General features: G+C 40.2%; 1 protein-coding gene across 4 annotated transcripts in view; it reads left to right on the top strand.

Moving 5' to 3' along the window:
• Positions 1–20369, top strand: part of LOC108701338 (protein TANC1) — a 134884-nt gene that overhangs the window by 95161 nt on the left and 19354 nt on the right. For all 4 annotated transcript variants that reach the window (XM_041577582.1, XM_018235801.2, XM_018235803.2 and 1 more), the window contains 8 exons: positions 1964–2115; positions 2670–2901; positions 3555–3721; positions 6902–7509; positions 9492–9600; positions 12024–12146; positions 16250–16486; positions 17973–18158. In XM_041577582.1, coding sequence (XP_041433516.1) covers positions 1964–2115; positions 2670–2901; positions 3555–3721; positions 6902–7509; positions 9492–9600; positions 12024–12146; positions 16250–16486; positions 17973–18158 — 1814 coding nt within the window. The remainder of the gene's footprint in view (positions 1–1963; positions 2116–2669; positions 2902–3554; positions 3722–6901; positions 7510–9491; positions 9601–12023; positions 12147–16249; positions 16487–17972; positions 18159–20369) is intronic.

A 20369-nucleotide genomic window follows, 5' to 3' on the forward strand; every position in this document is an offset into this window, starting at 1 on the left:
ATAAAATCTCATTGGTTAATCTGGTGCTACTTTTTCCTCACGTCAAGTAAATGTGGACCGTGGGTTTAAGGCAGGCATGTCCAAACTGTGTCTCTCAGCTACCATGCTTAGCATTCTACTGGCAGCGGAAGGATTTTAGGATATGTTGGGATTTGTAATCTTATCCACAGGTTGATGTAATCCTTATATAGAAATTAAAAAAAATACATTGAGGTTCAGGTTCAAGCTTTCATGCATTGACTCGGGGCCCCATATTGCCCTATGAGTTAAACCCCCACATGTAATAAAAGGCACTAAGCTTGCCCAGGAGCTGTAACAATAGCAACCTATAAGACGTTTGCTTTTGAACAGGTGACGAGTAAATGCTTCCTGCTGATTGGTTGCTATGGGTTACTGCACCTGGGCAAACTTAGTGCCTTTTATTACATAACCCCCAAAGAGTATTAAGTCTAATATAACAGTGCTGCTTATCAGTGTTATTGATAGCTTCCAGTCTATTCAGCATGCTAATAAAGGGAGGTTACCACACAGATATTAAACCAACCACTTCAGACAGCAAAATACTCCCTTTAATTTGAATGAGTATGACTAACACATAGTTTGATTCTCATACCCCCAGGTGACATTATAAGTGATGCTGAACCTTAATGTATATATACTTTTTTTGTACTATCCCTATACTTCATATTTCCTCACCCAAATTAGTTTTTTGTGGATATACTTCCGTGGCTCAAAATATGTTGATCAGAAAGGCTTCAATACACTGATGCAATTGGGATCTGATTAGTAACTGCCATGCTTTCAAATTTAGCGGGTATGCTTTTGCCTATAGGGTACACCTTGAAAATAGAAGTTTTAGTAGGGCGATAATAGGTCTCCTACCCAGAATGCTTTCTGCTTTGCATACAAAATGCTTTTATTATTAACTATTACTTCCCCTTCTGATGTTAATGTATAATATCAGCAAGCCAAAATTGAACTAAAATCTCTCTATGTTGTCATCTAACATTAGATATTAGATTAGGCTGCCTACTCGAGAGCAATGTGGTAATATTTGAGTTTGCATGCTCCACCAGCTCTGCTTTTGGAAAGATAAGCAATGTATCAGCTTTCCCAGTCCCCCCCCCCCATGGTTTATTGGCTGTAGTATGAATGAACGGGCCTGGTGACACTTGCTCGCTATCACTCTTCCTTGTCCAGTTTTCTGCTCGGGCAGCGTACATTGCAATGAGAAAAGATTAACAGTCTTTGTTTGGTGCTGCTGGAATCTATCTGTTTAATGAAAACAGCAGCACTCCGATATTATTGAAAAAAGTGAAGAACTTTACTTAAAATGCCTTTGTTAAAGGGCCTTTGTAGCCCAAAACGTTGCCTAAGGCATTTTAAGTAAAGTTCTTCACTTTTTCAATAATACCGAAGTGCTGCTGTTTTCATTGGATTCATGTAAGTTTGCCATGGCAGGGGGTACAGCTTGCACCTGGGGCTGCAAAGATCTTGTTGCGCTTTTGAAGCACACATGAACTAAATTCTATCTGTGAATGTAGTCACCAAGTACTACATTTTTTGTGGGAATCCTCTCTGAAGGGTTACAGCACCTGACACTGCCAGGAAAAGTCTAGCCCAGTAAATAAACATGAATTTCTATGGAAACTGTGTAGCCAGCCAAATGAGCAGTCATTTTACTAGCAGTGGATTATAGGAGACCTCCAAGTACTAAGATATTTTTTACTACCAACAGGTCTTTCTATTCAGTTCATATGTCACTTAGACATATAAGTGTTATTTTGCATTGCAATAAAAAATCAACAGAGATGATTAACTGGCAGTGCCACATTTTATACAGGCACTGAGCAAAGCCAACGGTTGACTTGATTTAGTTCTTGATGGAACATCATTTGTATGGAAATTTCTCCTTTATCTCCACCTGGCATCTAATTGGATTTCTGTATATATGTTTTATTAGGTGTGGACCCCACTCAGGAAATCCCACTCTCACAGACATCTCCACTTAGCTTTGCCATGTCTGGCTCAAGCACCTTGAAAACACTGGGCACTCGTGGAAGCCCTGAACATCAAAAGCTAATGGATGATTCCTTAAAGTACCTAGCTTCCAAGGTAACACGATTGCAGGCCTCTGTTTTTCGACTGCACCAAAAAAAAGTTGAAAGCGGAATAAATGAAATGCCATATTACTTAGGGCACTGGCACACAAGGAGATCTTCACAACTGCAGACAACTAATCTCTTTCAAATGTTTTCTCACAAGTAATTATGTAAATTGGTCAATGTTTCCTTGGCCACCGTAGTGAAGATTTATTATGGGTTACTAATCTCTTTGTGTGCCAGTGCTCTAAGGTGTCCAAAAAAGTCAAATATCAGATGATAGATTAGCTGCCTATTTGCCAGAAAGCAGACTTGAAGTGATTCGTTTCCAGATCAATATCTGATTGATACACTCAGATATTGATCAGACATCAGCCATCCATCTGAGATGATCATTCACTTGTATCTTTCTGTATTTGGTCAGCTTTAGACTTACTAATAAAGTCTTCTCAGTGGAACAGAAGGGGGCTGTTGTGCTGTTGTATACTTAGGATAATTTTTACTGCTGGCATCTAAATATTTCCTTGGGACATTTGCTGTTAAACCATTTGCCTTCTTTGTTGGCAGGTTGTTGCCTATCATTATTGTCAAGCAGACAACACATATACGTGCCTGGTTCCAGAGTTTGTGCACAGTATTGCAGCCTTGCTCTGCCGATCTCATCAGCTGTCAGCCTACCGGGAACTTCTGATTAAAGAACCTCAATTACAGAGCATGCTGAGCCTCCGGTCCTGTGTACAAGACCCTATAGCTGCTTTTAGAAGAGGAATTCTGGAACCGCTGTCAGGCCTTCGAAGGGGTACGTCAGGATTTTAGTTTTACCGATAAAAGGAGGTGGGGGAAAACTTAACTATAAAATTTTCCCTGGAGGAAAATAGCTCCAGTCAAGTACCTGTACTCCCATTATCATAGCTACAAATGATGTGTTTTTGTGACTGGTCCTTATTGCGCTCTCAAAAACACTTTTTTTTAAAATAGATATCTTCTTTTGATCATATGCATTTGGCCACTGTTTCAGCTTTTCTTACCACGGCCACAAAATATATTTAAAGGAATCCTATACCTCAAATGGTAGCTGGATGGTAGCTGCTGACTTGGACCCCATGCTCAGGTTTGGCAGATTATTGGCCAATGTACGGTGCTCTCTGGATGGCCTTCCCAGATGCCAAGTTAAAAATTCCCATCAGATGTGGGCTGAATCACCATGTTCTTGCAGTCCTCTTCCAATGGGTATTCAAAACCCTCCATTGTGATATGTAACCCAGGGGCCAATTACATCATCCTGATTTAGTCTGGTGTGTTGGTGGCCATAACTTGTTGGACAATCTCAGCAAACAAGCAGATCTTATAGCGTACGTCCATCTTAACTCCGTTGTAAATGCATGCTTAATGTAGTAAAATGCACTGAAAATTATTGCACCTTATATTGATGCCTTTTTGTACTTTACCTAGAGAGGAAAATCTCTGAAGAAGAATTCATCATTTTAGTTGATGGTTTAAATGAGGCTGAATTCCATAAACCAGATTATGGAGACACCATTGCATCTTTCTTGGCTAGAATCATTCCTTCCTTCCCTCCCTGGATGAAACTCATTATGACTGTACGGACTAATTTTCAGGTAACCTATCTTGTTATAAAAGCCTGGCAGATGCCCATATGGAGAGATTATCATACCCATGCATGCCCATTGATGGCTGGGGAAGGAGGTCAGTAACAGGTTAGGCATTTTCTCACTGACTCAGTAACATGAAGCAACATGTAAATATGAACACAAACCTCCTCTGTTGTGCTGGAATTGTGACATTTGTATCAAGAGAGCTTTTCATTATGCGAATAGTGGAAAAACGAGACATGCTAACACTTCAATTACCTTGTAGACGAATGTCAGTCCTTTCTTTTTCACAATATTGCTGAATAGAGTAATAGTGTCCAAATCCCGTCCATTAAACAAAAATCAATACATTTGAATTTAGTCATAAATTGTGCACATTTATTATTCACTATTTTTATTCATAATAACCCCATATAAAGGTGTTGTATCTCCAAAGCAAAGCAATTAGCCTTTATGAAATCATCTGGCCTCACAGGCTTACTAGGCTATCAGGGGCCTCATTTACAGTCTCAGCTTGTACCTTTAATAAATATTGGTGGTGTTTATGACCTGATCCTCTTGGTTATTGGGGTTCTGAGCTCGTATTAGTCCAAAGCCAGATGATAGCAGATCTCCGCCTGCTTTTTTCCCAGGCGGAGGATTCGCTGCCCTGCTATGCTTCTGCTCCTGGTGTGCCTGCACCTGGAAGCATTGTTCTCAATTTTCACTCTGGTGCAGGCAAACGCAGCTGATTTCAGCAATGAAACAAGTCATTTTGCAAAGAAATCTGCCCACAGTTCAAAAGGCTAGGTGCGCAGCAGGGCAGAGGATTCTGCCCTAGCCTAAAGGTAAGGACACACGAGGAGATTCAGGGAGATTTTGTCGCCTGGCTACTAATCTCCCTGTCTTTTGAGCAACTATCTCCCTGAACTGCCTCAGCGTTTTTCCCCATAGGCTACAATGAAAAGTCGCCTGCGCTAATGCACACACGGTGATGCGTTTTCAATAGTTGCCCAAAGTTGCCTCAGTGAGGCAATTTCAGGCAACTATTGAAAACGCATCGCCCTGTGTGCATTAGCGCAGGCGACTTTTCATTGTAGCCTATGGGGAAAAACGCTGAGGCAGTTCAGGGAGATAGTTGCTCAAAAGACAAGGAGATTAGTAGCCAGGCGACAAAATCTCCCTGAATCTCCTCGTGTGTCCTTACCCTAAACATGCCTTAACTGCAAGGCATTTGCAGAGCATGATTGTGTGAGCCCTTACTGACAATCACAGGGAGTAATTTCTGGCCCTTACTGCAAGTGTCTTACAGGGCATGATCATGCAAGCCCTTATGACAGCCACCGGGATCCATTTATGACCCTTACTGCAAGTCCCTTACAGGACATGATCATGCTATCTTTTAGTGACAGTCACAGGGATCTATTTCTGACCCTTGCTGCAAGTCTCCTAGAGGGCATGCTATTGTGATCCCTTGCCATATGGATTGTTTTCTGACTCTTCTGCAACTTCCTTGCAGGGCATGATCGTGTGAGCCGCAGGATCTATTTATGACTCTTGCTGCAAGCACCTTACGGTGTATTTTTTTTTTCTGCCCCTTACTGCAATTTGCAGTCTGCAAATCCCTTGAGGTGCATAATTGTGTGAGCCCTTACTGATATCCATTTTTGTCCCTTACAGTGCATTATCATTTAAGCCCCTTCTCACACATCCATGATCATGTTAGCCTTTACTGACATGTCATGGGGGTTCGAAACATGCACGTGAAGCATATTGTTTAAAAAGGGTGTGTTTAGAGTAGCTAAGAGGGCAATGCAGTCAACCACCCCAGCATAAAACACAGAAATTAACAGTGTAATGCTATGTTTTCTTTAGGCATATGATAATTGTGTGAGATTGATAAGAATTGTCTAATTATATTTTGTGTCCCTAGTGTCTCTATAAGTGTGTTTACAGTTTCAGCTTTAATGTGTGTGAGCTGTCATTGGTGTCTTGTTCCAGTAATGCTCCTCATTTCCTCCTATAGTTCTCCTGTCAGTGGGAGCCTTTTTTTATAACACCATAAAGCTATGTCTGACATATTTTGCTGTAGTGAGCACAACTCAACAAGAAGATAACAGAGCTTTGTGTCACTTTAAATGAATTCTCTGTGGTTCCAAGCTTCATTTTATACATTCCCCTTTCTCTGCAAATATGGGTTTGTGCAGCTGTGTCTTGGACAGTACATTCCTGATGGACTTTAAGCTTTATTGTACACAGTCTGTTGCAGATGCAACATCTGCAGTGCAGTGCATTAAACCTTTGCCTTATTTGCAAATTGGTATATATGGGCTTGCTGTTTCCCCAGCTTGTTTCCCCCAGCTTATAGTTTCCTTTTAAGCACTTTTAAAAACAAAACAGCCTCAGTCTTTTTCAATAAGAGTTGATCACTATAAAACAGATATCTCTCCCTAAAAGGTGTAGGTAGGTTAATGTACAAAGAGCTTTCAGGAGATTTCCATTGGAATGGTGAGCAGGAGCTGAGCGCTTCTGTCTGTTCTTTTAAGCAGCTTGTTGTGATCCTGGTAATCCCGCTTCACTTGCCAAAATACCTCTAAAGGTGGCCATACACGGGCCGATAAAAGCTGCCGACAGACCGAGTCGGCAGCTTATTGGCCCGTGTATGGGGGCCCCCGACGGGCTTCACCGATCGAGATCTGGCCGAAAGTCGGCCAGATCTCGATCGGATGGGGTTAAAAATCCCGTCGGATCGCGGCCGCATCTGTTCGTTGATGCGGTCCCGCGATCCGACCGCCCGTTTGGCGAACGCTAGGATCCGATCGTTGGGCCCTAGGGCCCACGATCGGATCAGCCCGATATTGCCCACCTCAAGGTGGGCATATCGGAGGGAGATGTCGCGATGTCGCCAAACGAGCGGATCTATCCATGTATGGCCACCTTAAGTCGCTGTTGATCCTGCCGATTACATTACCTCTTCGCTGCTTGTCTGCAAGGCAATTGACTAAATGTAGCTGAGGGAATGGAAGCCATTAGCAGCCTAAAAGCAGATGCTGGACCACACTATAAGCTGTTTCTATCGCACTGCTGATGTTCTGATGATTAATATTTTATATAGATAAATAAAAGCTGCTGCCTTTCTGCTGCCCCCAGAATGAGCCAGATGACAAATTTTCACATTATTTTTCTCTCTCTCTTTTTAAATTGCAGGAAATAACAAGTTTATTGCCCTTGTCCAAGATTTCCTTAGATGATTTCCCGGACAACAAAGACATCTGCAACGATCTGAGCTCTTATATACAATACAGATATAGCACTAGCCAGGAAATCATGAACAACATTTCTCTTAATGGCAAAACAGACATCAACACCATCAGCAAGCTTAGTGACCACTTGGTCATGAGAAGTCAAGGCTCCTACCTGTACCTCAAATTAACTCTTGACCTTTTTGAGAAGGGACATTTGGTCATTAAAAGCTCCAGCTACAAAGTAGTGCCAGTGTCTGTGTCTGAACTGTACTTGCTCCAGTGCAATATGAAATTCATGACAAACTCGGCATTTGAGAAAGCACTTCCAATTCTGAACATGGCACTGGCCTCCCTGCACCCCATGACGGATGAGCAGATCTTCCAGGCTATAAATGCGGGGAGTATTTATGGGGAGCAGAACTGGAAAGACTTTCAGCAGAGAATGGAGACCCTCTCGTGCTTTTTGATTAAAAGGAGGGATAAGACACGAATGTTCTGTCATCCGTCATTTAGAGAGTGGCTTGTTTGGCGAGCTGATGGGGAGAGTGCACAGTTTTTATGTGAGCCACGGTAAGAGCAAGCAGAAGATAAGGGTATATATTCTGTTTATACTGAATGCGTATGTCATGTTAAACATTGATTATGTAGAGAGTTTATAAGACAACTAACCTAACATTGCCCAAGAGTGAAATTTCATAATTTCATTAAATTAAAGTTTAATTTATACACTTGCCATATGAGAAAGCCATAAAAAACTCAAAACTAAAGGTCATGCACTGGCTTAACCTGTATAGTGTCTGACTTGGCCTGCAAGCCAGATGAATACCATACGAGGAGCCTCTTCACTTCCTCATCTGCCAATGCACTGGCCAATGTCATAATGCACTGGCAGAGAGAATTTTAAATTTGCCCAATTGATGAACTGACCAGTATCCATGGTAAATAAATATTGGTTAGTGTTTGATCATTTTACAATGCAAGTTTCAGTGTGTCATGTGACATCAATAAGAACCCATTATAACTGATCACTACATTTTTAAAGGATATACTCTTGAGCATAAGAATATTATAAGTCAACTCTGAGTATATATGTGGCCCATGGCCTCATGCCTTAGTATGCTTATTGAATTCCTTGGTGACTTAATATACTTATATTTTATATATATATTTTTATATATATATATATATATATATATATATATATATATGCACCTGGAAGTCGAAGTGCCGGTATACACATTGATATATATATATATATATATATATATATATATATATATAATACACAAAAGCCATGAACATCTTGTCAATTATATCCTTATAAACGGTGAGTTCTGATGTCATCAGTTATAAACGGTGAGTTCTGATGTCATTTCTGTCACATGACTCACTGAAACTTGTGTATTATAATAAATAAAGTTAACTATATTAGAAACATTTTTTATTTTGCACATACTATCTATTTACCCAGTTTTATTTTTATACAGAACTGTTCCTTTAATCTATGTACACTAATATTTCAACTTGACTATATTGTCACCCAGGCAGCGTGAGTCCATCTGTCGAGAGTGCTGGGATTTTGGGGAACTATGACTATATATATATATAAATAGTGAATAAAGTACCCCCAGTTGCAAAATATGAGGATATTAGAAGTTACCTCGGAGTTTCATGACCTGTATAAAAACACTCGGCCTTTGGCCTCGTGTTTTTATATAGTCATGAAATTCCTCGGTAACTTATAATATCCTTATATTTTACAAGAGGGGGTACTTTATTCACTATATATATATATATATATATAGTCATAGTTCCCCAAAATCCCAGCACTCTCGACAGATGGACTCACGCTGCCTGGGTGACAATATAGTCAAGTTGAAATATTAGTGTACATAGATTAAAGGAACAGTTCTGTATAAAAATAAAAAGTGTGTAAATAGATAGTATGTGCAAAATAAAAAATGTTTCTAATATAGTTAGCAAAAAAATGTAATCTATAAAAGCTGTAGTGACTGAATGTCTAACATAATAGCCAGAACACTGCTTCCTGCTTTGCAGCTCTTTAACTCTGAGTTAGTCAATGACTTGAAGTAGGGCCACATGAGACAAAACTGTTCAGTGAGTTTGCAATTGATCCTCAGAATGCAGGTCAGATTCAAAAGCAAACTGTTATGACCCATGTGGTCCCCCTTCAAGTCGCTGATTTGTTACTGACTGGTGTAACCAATCAGAGAGCTGAAAAGCAGGAACTAGTGTTCTGGCTGTTATGTTAGACATCTGTTCACTCCAACCTTTATACATTACATTTGAAAACATTCTTTATTATGCACATCCAATCTATTTATTTTTACACTGAACAATTCCTTTAAGGCACATGAACTTGGGTGCTTATATGATTCCATCTTTATTGGGTGCTCATTGATGTAAATTTTTTTGCAAATGTAATATTATGCCACGAATTATAACTCATTTGGTTTTTCCATTTTGGCCATTGTTGTTCAATATTTAATATATATTTGTTATTACTGAGACTCTTCTCTGTTTCTATCTAGAAGTGGCCATGCCCTTCTGGCCTTTATGTTCTCCCGTCAGGAGGGAAAGTTAAATCGGCAGCAAACAATGGAACTGGGACACCATATTTTAAAAGCACATATATTTAAGGTAACTCTAATGACTTAGCCTGATTGGTCGTTGTCATACCTCCCAACTGTCCCGTTTTTAGAGGGACAGTCCCTCTTTTGACAGGTCAACATGCAGTCCCTCATTTGTACTGGAAAGTCACATTTTTCTCTGCACTGAACAGCCAGAAAAAGAAACAAAGTTTCTTATTTAGAGAGCCCAGAACAGCCACAGCAGAAGATAAGATCCTTTTGTAACAATTTCTAGATAACAAATAAGTAATTGTAACAATGTAAGATAACAGGTCCCTTTGGAAAAGTTAGACTCACAGCTTAAAGGGCAATTCACCTCCGTTAGCAAAACTGTAAAAACTGGAAAAAAAACACAGAAATATGTTCAAACTTTCATATCCTGCCAAATTCTGTAAAATGAACATCGTAAGTAGGGGGCGTGGCCACAAAAATGGGTGTGGTCCAGAAAAAATTTGCCGCGCTACGCACACCAACTTTTTTGTCCCTCTTTTTATTTCCAAAATGTTGGGAGGTATGCGTTGTAGCTGTAATAATAACTATGTTCTCATTGTTGGTTTAGGATAACAAGTATTCTGTCTTTCCAGCAGCCCATGGCTGTTGACAGATGATAGGATTTGGAGTGTCGGTACTGGAAAGCTTACAGCAGAGATCTACAGAGTATTTGTGCACAGGCCTCCATATTTGGTTGTACCAACCATAGTCTATAACAAGATTAATTAAACTTTAGTCAGTTACCTGTTCTATCTACGACAAGATATAAATATTCATCGTTAATTTTTACCCCAATGGGTTTTCAGTTTGCCCCCCCCCCCCAATTCCACAGCTGTGGCTCCAATTAGGGTGGTCAGTTTCACACTTTAGGAACCAGTGCCCCAGGGCAGCAGCCTCAAACACATATCAAAACTTTCAGCATTGTTGGTCGTGCTGGGATTTGTAGTTCATAATGTCTAGGCATTACCCACAGCAGCTTTCCATTGTTTTATTCTCCCGAGAGACCACCAGTGCAGAATTCCAAGTCAGCTTTAAACTTATTAAGAGTTTCCCATTGATACTTTGAGCCGGGTTAATGGGGTTAATGGGGTTAATTAACTGTTAACCACAGAAAAATTGGATTGCCCTCCTGTTGGTTTTCTTGTTGGGGCTGCACATAACATCCTTGCTATCAGGTAACAACTCTTTATTTCAACTGCCTTCTTGGAGCCACTCAGAGTTTGTTTGGGTTTAGTTGTAGAACAGTTCCAGGATGAACACTCAGTATACACACATTAATCTTAAAGCCCCAGAAGCCTCCTGCACAGAACTGTTCTATAGAGTGTAGCGAGTGAATTTATTCTTAGCACCATCTCCTGGCTGAAGATCCCAGCATAGTAAAAATGCCCAATCCCACCAACATTTGACCTGCCATGCGTTAGGATCCCTGATGGGTTGCCCCCGTTCCCATTAATCCTGTCCTGGAGCCACTTGCAGAACGAGTTAACTCCTGTCATAACATTAAGTGTCATCTTCGATTGGCCAATTTAGCACTTGAAACATTAATCACTGAACAAAAGGAATAAAGGATTCCAAGGGCATTTGCTGCTAGGGAAATGTAAATTGTTTGCAAGTTAAATTCCAGTCATGCAGTAAACACAGACAGAACAATTTAAGGCCACTAAAAATAATCCTGCTGGGGATGGAACGCCTCTGTGTTACTTCAGTTTACATGAAAATAAAAGGAAAAAAACACTGAACACCCTTCCCCCTTTGTTTTCTTTTTGCCAGATTGTTGCCCCCTTTCCTTCTTGACAATTAAATACTGCAAGTAATGATTTAATTAGTAGACAGAGAGCATTTACATGTAATATGTACAGTGGGAATAATATACCTGCCTTTCTTGCAGCAGAGGAAAGTACAGAATAAGGTTTAAACTATTCATCTTTTAAAGATGGCTTTTATAGGGATTTGCCCAGCTGTGCTATGCTAATGCTTCCTTTTACTACAGCCACAGTTTATTGCCCAAAAAAGGATAATCTACCCTTAGGGCCCATGTAGGCAAATGCTTATATCTCTGCATACATGGCAGTTTGAAGGAATATTTTTGATATGAACCACTTTAAACTTTAGTTGTCAGGGTTAATGCATATTCTCTCCATAGTCATGCTTCTTCATGCCTTTATAACAAATATAGAGATATATGTTTTATATGGGTAATGCATTCTGCCCAGTATCCAATTTTGCTGTAACTACAGCTCCCAGGATTCTCTGTGCACAAAGCTTTGTAGACAAAGTTTTATTGCCGGATGTAGCATGGTATCAGGAGGTTGATATCTGAAAGCTAAGTGAAGACAGATAAGCCATAACCATGTATAGGTCAGTGATATCACTGACCTGTATTTTATATGCATAAAGGCTAATAAACATGAAACTGACTTTTGTTAATATTATTTGTTTCAGGGAATGAGCAAGAAGAATGGCATCTCCTCTAGTACATTGCAGGCCCTATGGATCGGTTACAGTACCGACAGCTTATCGGCGGCACTCGCCTCCCTGAGGAACTTGTACACTCCCAATGTGAAGGTACGGAATATGCTGCTTGTGTCGATTTTTTTTAGTCTCAAAAAGAAAAACTGCTATTCAGAAAATGCCCTTGCTGAATTTCCACTCCATTTGGTTAAATGGAGCAACAAAGCAGTGGCCCCTTTCCCTCTGCAAGCTTTCTGTCCTTCACCTCGTTCGCTAGAAGTCAGCTGAAGAGAGAGGCCATTGGGTATGGGAAAGGAGCGAGGCCATTCATCAGAGCAGCAGTGAAGGCTTTCCATCAGTAGAACATGTGACCTGAATATTCATGGTGCATGACTGAGCCATTCATGGGGAGGCAGTGTAAAGCCAACTTGAGACTTGTCTGTGCTGTGTATAATGCTATGGAGGTTATCCCCAGCCATGGTTTTAAAGGAACAGTTTAGTGTAAAAATAAAAACTGGATAGAAAGATAGGCTGTGCAAAATTAAAAAAATGTTTCTAATATAGTTAGTTAGGCAAAAATGTAATATCTTAAGGCTGGAGTGACTGGATGTGTAACATAATAGCCATAACTCTGTGCTAGTCAGCGACTTGAAGGGGACCACATGGGACATATCTGTTCAGTGAGTTTGCAATTGATCCTCAGCATTCAGCTCAGATTCAAAAGCAACAGTTATGACCCATGTGGCCCCCCTCAAGTCTCTGATTGGTTACTGCCTGGTCACCAGGGTAACCAGTCAGTGGAAAGCAAGAGAGCTGAAAAGCAGGAAGTAGTGTTCTGGCTATTATGTTAGACATCCAGTCACTCCAGCCTTTATACATTACATTTTTTGCTAACTAACTATATTAGAAACATTTTTTTATTCTGCACAACCTATGTATTTACCCAGTTTTTTTTTATACTAAACAATTCCTTTAAGATGCTCCAACTTCAACAAATATTCTAAGAACCAAAGCTCAATACCCCATTGTAAAGACCCATCAGAATATGGGCTCGCTAAAAGCCTGTACCTGCCAACTTCTCTCAGCCCACTTTCCATGGTAAATAAAGTGTTAAATGTAAAAAGACTGGTTACAAGTAATTATATGATAAATTACCATCTTAAAAAGTTAGTTCTTAGGTGGCTTTAAATTCACTGCTTTCTGCAGCCAGTTTAGAGTGTTAATTGAGTGGCTTGTCCTTGGCAGAGGAAGTACATGAGTTTTTACATGATGCTTTGTATTGTTTTATGTTTCCTGCTAGTATTTACTCTTCCTTCCTGCACTCCATAGGGCAGTGTGATCAGCCCTTCTGTATGGAAGGACATGTCAGATCATGCCTGGTGCATTATATTCCCTTCTGCTCTCTGTAACCCTTTCTCCTTTTGCTTATAGCTGTCACTTTCTCCCCTGAGGGCCTTGGCTTTTGTTTTTTTCACGGCCACTATTTATTTTTCAGGCTCTCCCAGAATCAGAATTCAGTATTTCCTTCATTAAATAGCATGGGGTCACTCTCCGCTTGGCATTAATTGCAGCATTTTATGATGTTTGAGGCCATTGCTGGATATGAGCGGAGATTATACTGGTGGTGACTGTTTTAGCTATGGCAGACAAGTGGGACTTTCATAAAGCGAAGCAAGATATATTCTGCTTCACTGACTATTAAAAGAGAAATATAGACTATATTAGGCTCCATTAGGGATTGGTATCAGGCGCTGGCATGGAACTCATCATAAATGCACCTATTGAATGGGCTGCCCAGGAGTGAGTAGGAGCCGTTTCAGTTGGATAGGAATGTTATTTGCTGAATGTAAACATGTCACAAAAGTGAAAGTGCATCAATGTGCGTTTTGGATAGAATCCAAGGTAAATCGCATGCAGGTGAACATACTCGTTGAGCCAGACCCTCCAATAAACCCTGCCAGTGGCAGCAGCTGTCAGCTTAATTGCATTCCTTTTATAAAGGTTTTAAGGAGTAACCTTTTCCTTATATTTACTATGAAATAGACCGTAAAGGATGACCGTACATTCATTCTCTATATATTTCCACTTTTACAGTGTAACGTCCTCATTTTCCATTGGTATTAGAAGAACAGCGGCTTCTAGCGGTCATCAAAGGCAGAAAATACCTCAGCTGAGGTAGTCAGAATGGAAGCCAAAATATAGTTGTTTTCCCTAAACTTAAATGAATAATAACATTAAAAAAAATGGTGTTTTAAAGTAATACCAATATAATGCAGTGTTGCCCTGCACTGGTAAAACTGCTGTGTTTGCATCAGAAACACTACTATAGTTTATATAAATAAGCTGCTGTGTAGCAATGGGGGCAGCCATTCAAAGGAGAAAAGGCTTGGGTTATACAGCAGATACACTCTGTAGAACATAATGGTGTTATCCACTATTTAACCTGTGCCATATAGCCTTTTTTCAATTTCCGCCATTGCTACTCAGCAGCTTGTTTATATGAACTATAGTAGTGTTTCTGAAGCAAACGCATCAGTTTTACCCAGGGCAACACTACATGATATTTTCATTACTTTAAAACACCTTAATTTTTTACTGTTCCTTTAAAGACCCTTTTCTGACTTGAAACAATGTTATAGAAGTCCGTTCTCCTTCAGGGAAGACTCCGGTTTACACAATCCCATGTATGCTTCTTCACAGGTCTGTTAAAGTACCGGAAAACTTTGCCAAACAATTTAAAAACTTAGCCCCTAGTGAAACCCTATCATTATTGTGCTGCAAAACCCATATTTCAATAGTATGGCTACTGTACATATTCCCTTTTTATTTGAAGACTGCGGCTGCCATGTTGGATCTGCCAACTCCATTAACCATCTTCCACCTGCACACGCTCACCTAGCTTTAGGCAGTCCTGGTTCAGTGATGGCATGAGCATCATGTGATGTTTGTGTCATTGTAAGGACACCAATTTCAAGACTGACCATGTGTGCTGGGTCTGAGTCTGAACCCAGGAGGGTTTGGATTAGCCAAATGTAACATTGGCCAAGTGTTAGGAAATTGCTACCTTGATATAGTGTTGTAAGATGGCTTAGTAAGTGGCTAGGCTTTATTTTTAATATTCCCGATCTGGTGGACAGCAGTATGGCAGCTCCTCTTAGGGAGAAATAAGGTTTTTGTCCAGAATAAGCTGTAAAGCAGTAATAAAGCCACTTGGCAGTGATGCATCTGTTTCATGATATTTCTTTTTCCATTCAACTCGTTCCTTCCAGAAATATTTGTGAGATTCTCTCACTTTCCATCTGTTGCCAAGCAAGGAATTATGCTCCTTTGCCTAAAAATAGCCCCCTATGTCTCCCTTTAATGCACTTCAGCTTCTCCCTGTGAAACCTTTCAACAAGATGTCCGGATTCCTGCAGCCCCAACATTCTCCACTAGTAGCTGACCAATCTTAAAGCCAGAGTTACTTAAAGGGACAGTGCAGTTAAAATATGACACCTGCACATAGCAGGACATTCATAAACCCATATATGCATAGATCAGGGCATTCAGCGGCAGGCAATCTGACTTATGTACTGATTAAATAGTCTGATTAGTAGTTTGCAGTCTGTCAGGACAAACTGCAAAATCATTTTTCATAACTGTGGAGGAAAAAAAAGGCAATGTGAAATATTCCCTTCTTGATGTGAAAATGCAAAGTCTTTAGGATTTTATATTTTAAGATGATGATACAGAGTCCTGCAAGGGGTCAGCTAACTGTTGGGTTGGTCATGTATCATGTCTGGTTAAGCATTTAGACCTGCTCCTAGAAAAATCAGGTTTTAGGCCTTTCCATGTTATGCTACCACTTAATTTTGGCAGATAGCAGGTGATGTTGTGGATAAAACTTTTGCATGTTGTTTTTGGGTGATAAAGCTCCAATTGGATAAGTGAATGAGTCTGGGCCTCCTTATTAGTGTGGTGTACCAAAGGCACTGAGATCTTTGTTTTTGGCCAGGTGACCAAATACAGGCATTTGAATAAATCTAACCTCCACAAAGTGGCAAGCCAAAATGGACTAATCCTGTAATGTATCTCGCTGGGGCCCATGCAAAACTATCAACCATGTCCTGATAAATGAGCACTGGCAAGATATTGCAATAGGTCCACTGTCATTTGTATGTTTTCCCTTTGTTGTAGCCACTAGCATAACAGGAAACATATATGAAATATCTTTTCAGGTAAGCCGGCTTCTCATCCTGGCCGGAGCCAATGTCAACTACAGGACCGAAGTCTTGAACAATGCCCCAATTCAGTGTGTCCAGTCCCACCTGGGCCACGAAGAGATGGTCAATCTTCTGCTGGAGTTTGGGGCCTCAGTGGATGGTGTGTCAGAAAACGGCATGACCCCGCTTTGTTATGCAGCTGCATCAGGCCACATGGACATTGTCTCACTTCTGTGCAAGAGAGGGGCTAAGGTAAGATCAACATGCTACAGTCGTGCCAAAAGGATTGATAGTGATCTATCCGTATGTTTTACTGAACACATAATGACAAGCCCAAAGAAAACCTTACAGATTGTATATATTTTCTTCTGCCCTAATTTCTCTTGATCTCCGTTGTCTCAGTCGTAAGTAAATTAACAGCTTTTCTGTATTACACACATGCCTGGGAAGTGTGATCACACAGCACCAAAGACTCTGTGCTGTAAATTGGATTTTTCCATTTAAAGAGCCCCTGATAGTCACACACATCTGTTCAGTATGAAACGTTGCTTATTTAGTTTATATTTAAGTTTTAACTCAATCATATCTGGAAGGCAAATATCTGCTTCACTATGTTTGCCCAACTAGGCCATTAATCCAGCATGTGCTGGTTCCTGTGGTGATGACGTGTTTTACAGACTCAACAAAAGAGGAATTGTTCATCCCTGGTAGTGGTGGGGTGCTATGGTAAAGGTCTCCAGTTCTCTGGTGCTGGCTTTTATAGCCCTACCTCTAAGAGAGTGGGACAGTCATATGGTAGAGCAATTGTTCAGAGCTACCAAGGGCACTAACGTTATTATCATTTTAGTAATTAGTTTTGAGGCTTAGATTTTAGTTAATTGTAAGCAACATGAAGCCTTGTAAGCCTATTTCTGTATGAAGGTGCAGGAAGTGATAATTACGAACAGGCCCACAGGGAATGCCTGACCATTTCTGGGAACCTCCATCTGTTTTTTGGCACCTGCGGTTGACCCAAGTGATCAGTGCAGTTTTGATGCCCATACAAGGCTTGCTGGGTCTGGTTTTTCGTTCGTCTTCACTTTAACATGGCCATACCTGCATCTACTCCTCAACATGCTTTAATCAGTCCCATCACCTGCCTCAAAGCAAGGAAGGTGTTGAGGGAGGTAACTACATTTCAGAAAGTAGTGTAGAATGTTCTGCCAGACCTTGCCCAGTCCTCAGATAATTCAACCTGTGCCTCAATACATGTTGCCCTCTGGAAATCCATCAGAACCCGCTGCTCCCACTAGCTCTCCTCTACAAGCTATTGTGGATCTTCAATGAGCGCTTCCTTGTTTATGGTGTCAGCATCACCCAACGCACTCACACATAAGTAATTATATACATCAGGCTTTCTACACCTGCTTCTTTATATTAAGTACATTGTTTTTTGGCAGGACAGTTTCACATTGCATTGACTTGTGAAATAATATCATGACACTATAATAATATTCACCACCCATTAATTAGGATTGTGATATGGTTTTTACCATGTCTGCTGCCCCACAGACACTATGCAATATTATTGTGATAATAAACGTTTACAGTACGTTGCCTTATACCATTGGGAAACACAGTAAAGTACAGTCTGAAAAGTAGGAAAGATGAAAATTAAAATGCCTATATGCTATATATATATATATATTTATGATAGTCAAGAATTGAAATAACAGCATTATTTTTTTCTGAATTATAGGTTGATCACATGGACAAAAAAGGCCAATGCGCTATGGTACACAGTGCACTACGGGGACATTGCGATATTGTTAAATATTTACTGCGTTGTGATTGGTCGTCCTCCAGCCAGCAACCTGGCTATGTGAGGAAGGGCCAAGCTCTGCAGCAAGCACTGACAGCAGCCTGTAGCATGGGCCACACAGAGGTACGTAAACTGCTGTTTTTTTTACATCTGTTAATCTTAAGAACTCCTGCAGAATTGTGGTTCATATAGAGAAATACATATTCTGGTATATATTGATGTTATCACTGTGTACAAGGTGAAAAGATATTTGTTGTCCCATCTTATAACTCGATTATAACGCAGTAAGCCTGTGGTACGTGGTAAGGTACAACATTGGCACCTTTACGAACAGTTACAATTGGTACAAAAATGGAGAAAATATATATTTAACTCTTTAGGTTTGCCTTATATAAAACCAGGAAGGGGGAGAATTTCAAAGGCATCATGATATATTAGAACGTGTTTGACTAGTTTCAACTTTAGTCAGTCCACTCTCTTGCTCATGTTAGAAGAGAGGGTAGGCTCAGTCTCTAGGTGGACAAGGAGCTGTAGATGGTTGTAGGAAGGTAGAAATTAGTTTAGAAGACAAGGCCAAATTAAAGGGCACCTAAGGTCAATGTAATTGGCTACAGATAATCTTTGACTCAGCAAATGCAGGAAAGTTGTTTAACCTTCCTTCATGTTGTCTGTGCCTTTCCAGTTAACATGTGGCACAGTATAGATCAAAGAGATACTTGGAAGAATTGATGGTGCTGGCACCCTGGTATTTTTGTACTGTAAAGACTACATTGCCTGGCACATTGAGAGTTAATCAGTGCTTCAGCTCTTGAGGAAGTCTTATCACCCTTGCATAGCCATGTGCCCTTTAAGAGTTTTATACTGATGGGAATGGGCATCTCATGCTAGCTCCAATATGGCAATTAAGGCCTGAGTTAATGGGCAACTATTTCTTAATTACAGGGCAAGACATTAGCGATCCCCCCGCAGAGAGCTGTCTAGAGGTGGTTACTGCCCCAGAACAATCAATAAATGGCTTTTTTCACAGCCAAAGGAGAACTATTTGCAGCCAGGTTCATATTTCACTATGGTGTTGGAAACCAGAGACTAAACCTTTATGGAGCCAGCTATGCAGTTCTCAGAACAGGCTTCTCTACCATTTGATATATTATAAGGAACAGTAAAAATCAAAACAAAGTTCCTTCAGCTTCTGTGTAATCTCAGCCCTACCAGCCAATACTCCAGGAGCAGTGGTTAAAGGGCACATTATCCAGTGTTATTTCTTTTTACTGCTTACTAGTTATTGACATCGCCTGATGCGCAGGAATGTCCTCAGCGCCTGTTAAATGCCATTAAATTTTATTGCTAATGAGAGAGGGAAAGCTACTCTGTTCTATATGCGCTAAATAGAAAAAAGAATTCTGCAAGTTGTAGCATTCATTAAATAATAATAACAGGAAGTAATCTTAATTAAAAAGACTGAAACTTAATTACCCTATCAAGCTGTACTTTATAGAGAGTCTGAATAGATATTTATATATATCACAGTGCAGGTCTTCTGCACTCAACCTGATATCAATATATTAAGGACATTGAGACATTTTATGCCTTAAACTACTAAAAAATACCCTACCCTTTAAACAAGAATTGCAATACAGTATATTCAAGCTGATAGACTCGGAAGAGTGATCATTCCAAAAACCATGAAAAATCTATTGCGACATTGCTTAAATGTTTTCTACTGTAAAATATAAGAATATTGGCAGTGACCATGGCATTTCATGACCTGTGTAAAAGGTTTCAGCCTCCTGTCTTAAAGGGCACCTATTACTTATGAATTTCCTCCATTGGAGCTTACAGAGCCTCCAGATGGAATAAGCAATGCTATATCTGTCACCCCAAATACACACACACACACACACACACACAACGTATTGTGCCGCTCTGCTACCTGTTGCCTACTATCAATTCAGGTCATGTCCCACCAGGGCAGAGCTGCACAATAACTGGAGACCATTATCCTAGAAATAGCCATCCAGAGTACAACTACTTGTGTCTTTAAGAGAGATGTGCCAGTTACTTTATCCATGGAACACCTCTGTAACTTATTATAATATATATACTAGGGATGCACCGAATCCACTATTTTGGATTTGGCCGAACCGCGGAATCCTTCACAAAAGATTTGGCTGAATACCGAATCTAATCCAAATCCTAATTTGAATATGCAAATTAGGATTCAGATTCAGTTAGGCCGGGCAGAAGGATTCGGCCGAATACGAACCCTACTGAAAAAGGCTGAATCCTGGATTTGGTGCATCCCTAATATATACATATAATACACAAAAGCCATGA

The sequence above is a fragment of the Xenopus laevis genome, chromosome 9_10L (assembly GCF_017654675.1).
Source record: "Xenopus laevis strain J_2021 chromosome 9_10L, Xenopus_laevis_v10.1, whole genome shotgun sequence".
NCBI lineage: Eukaryota > Metazoa > Chordata > Amphibia > Anura > Pipidae > Xenopus > Xenopus laevis.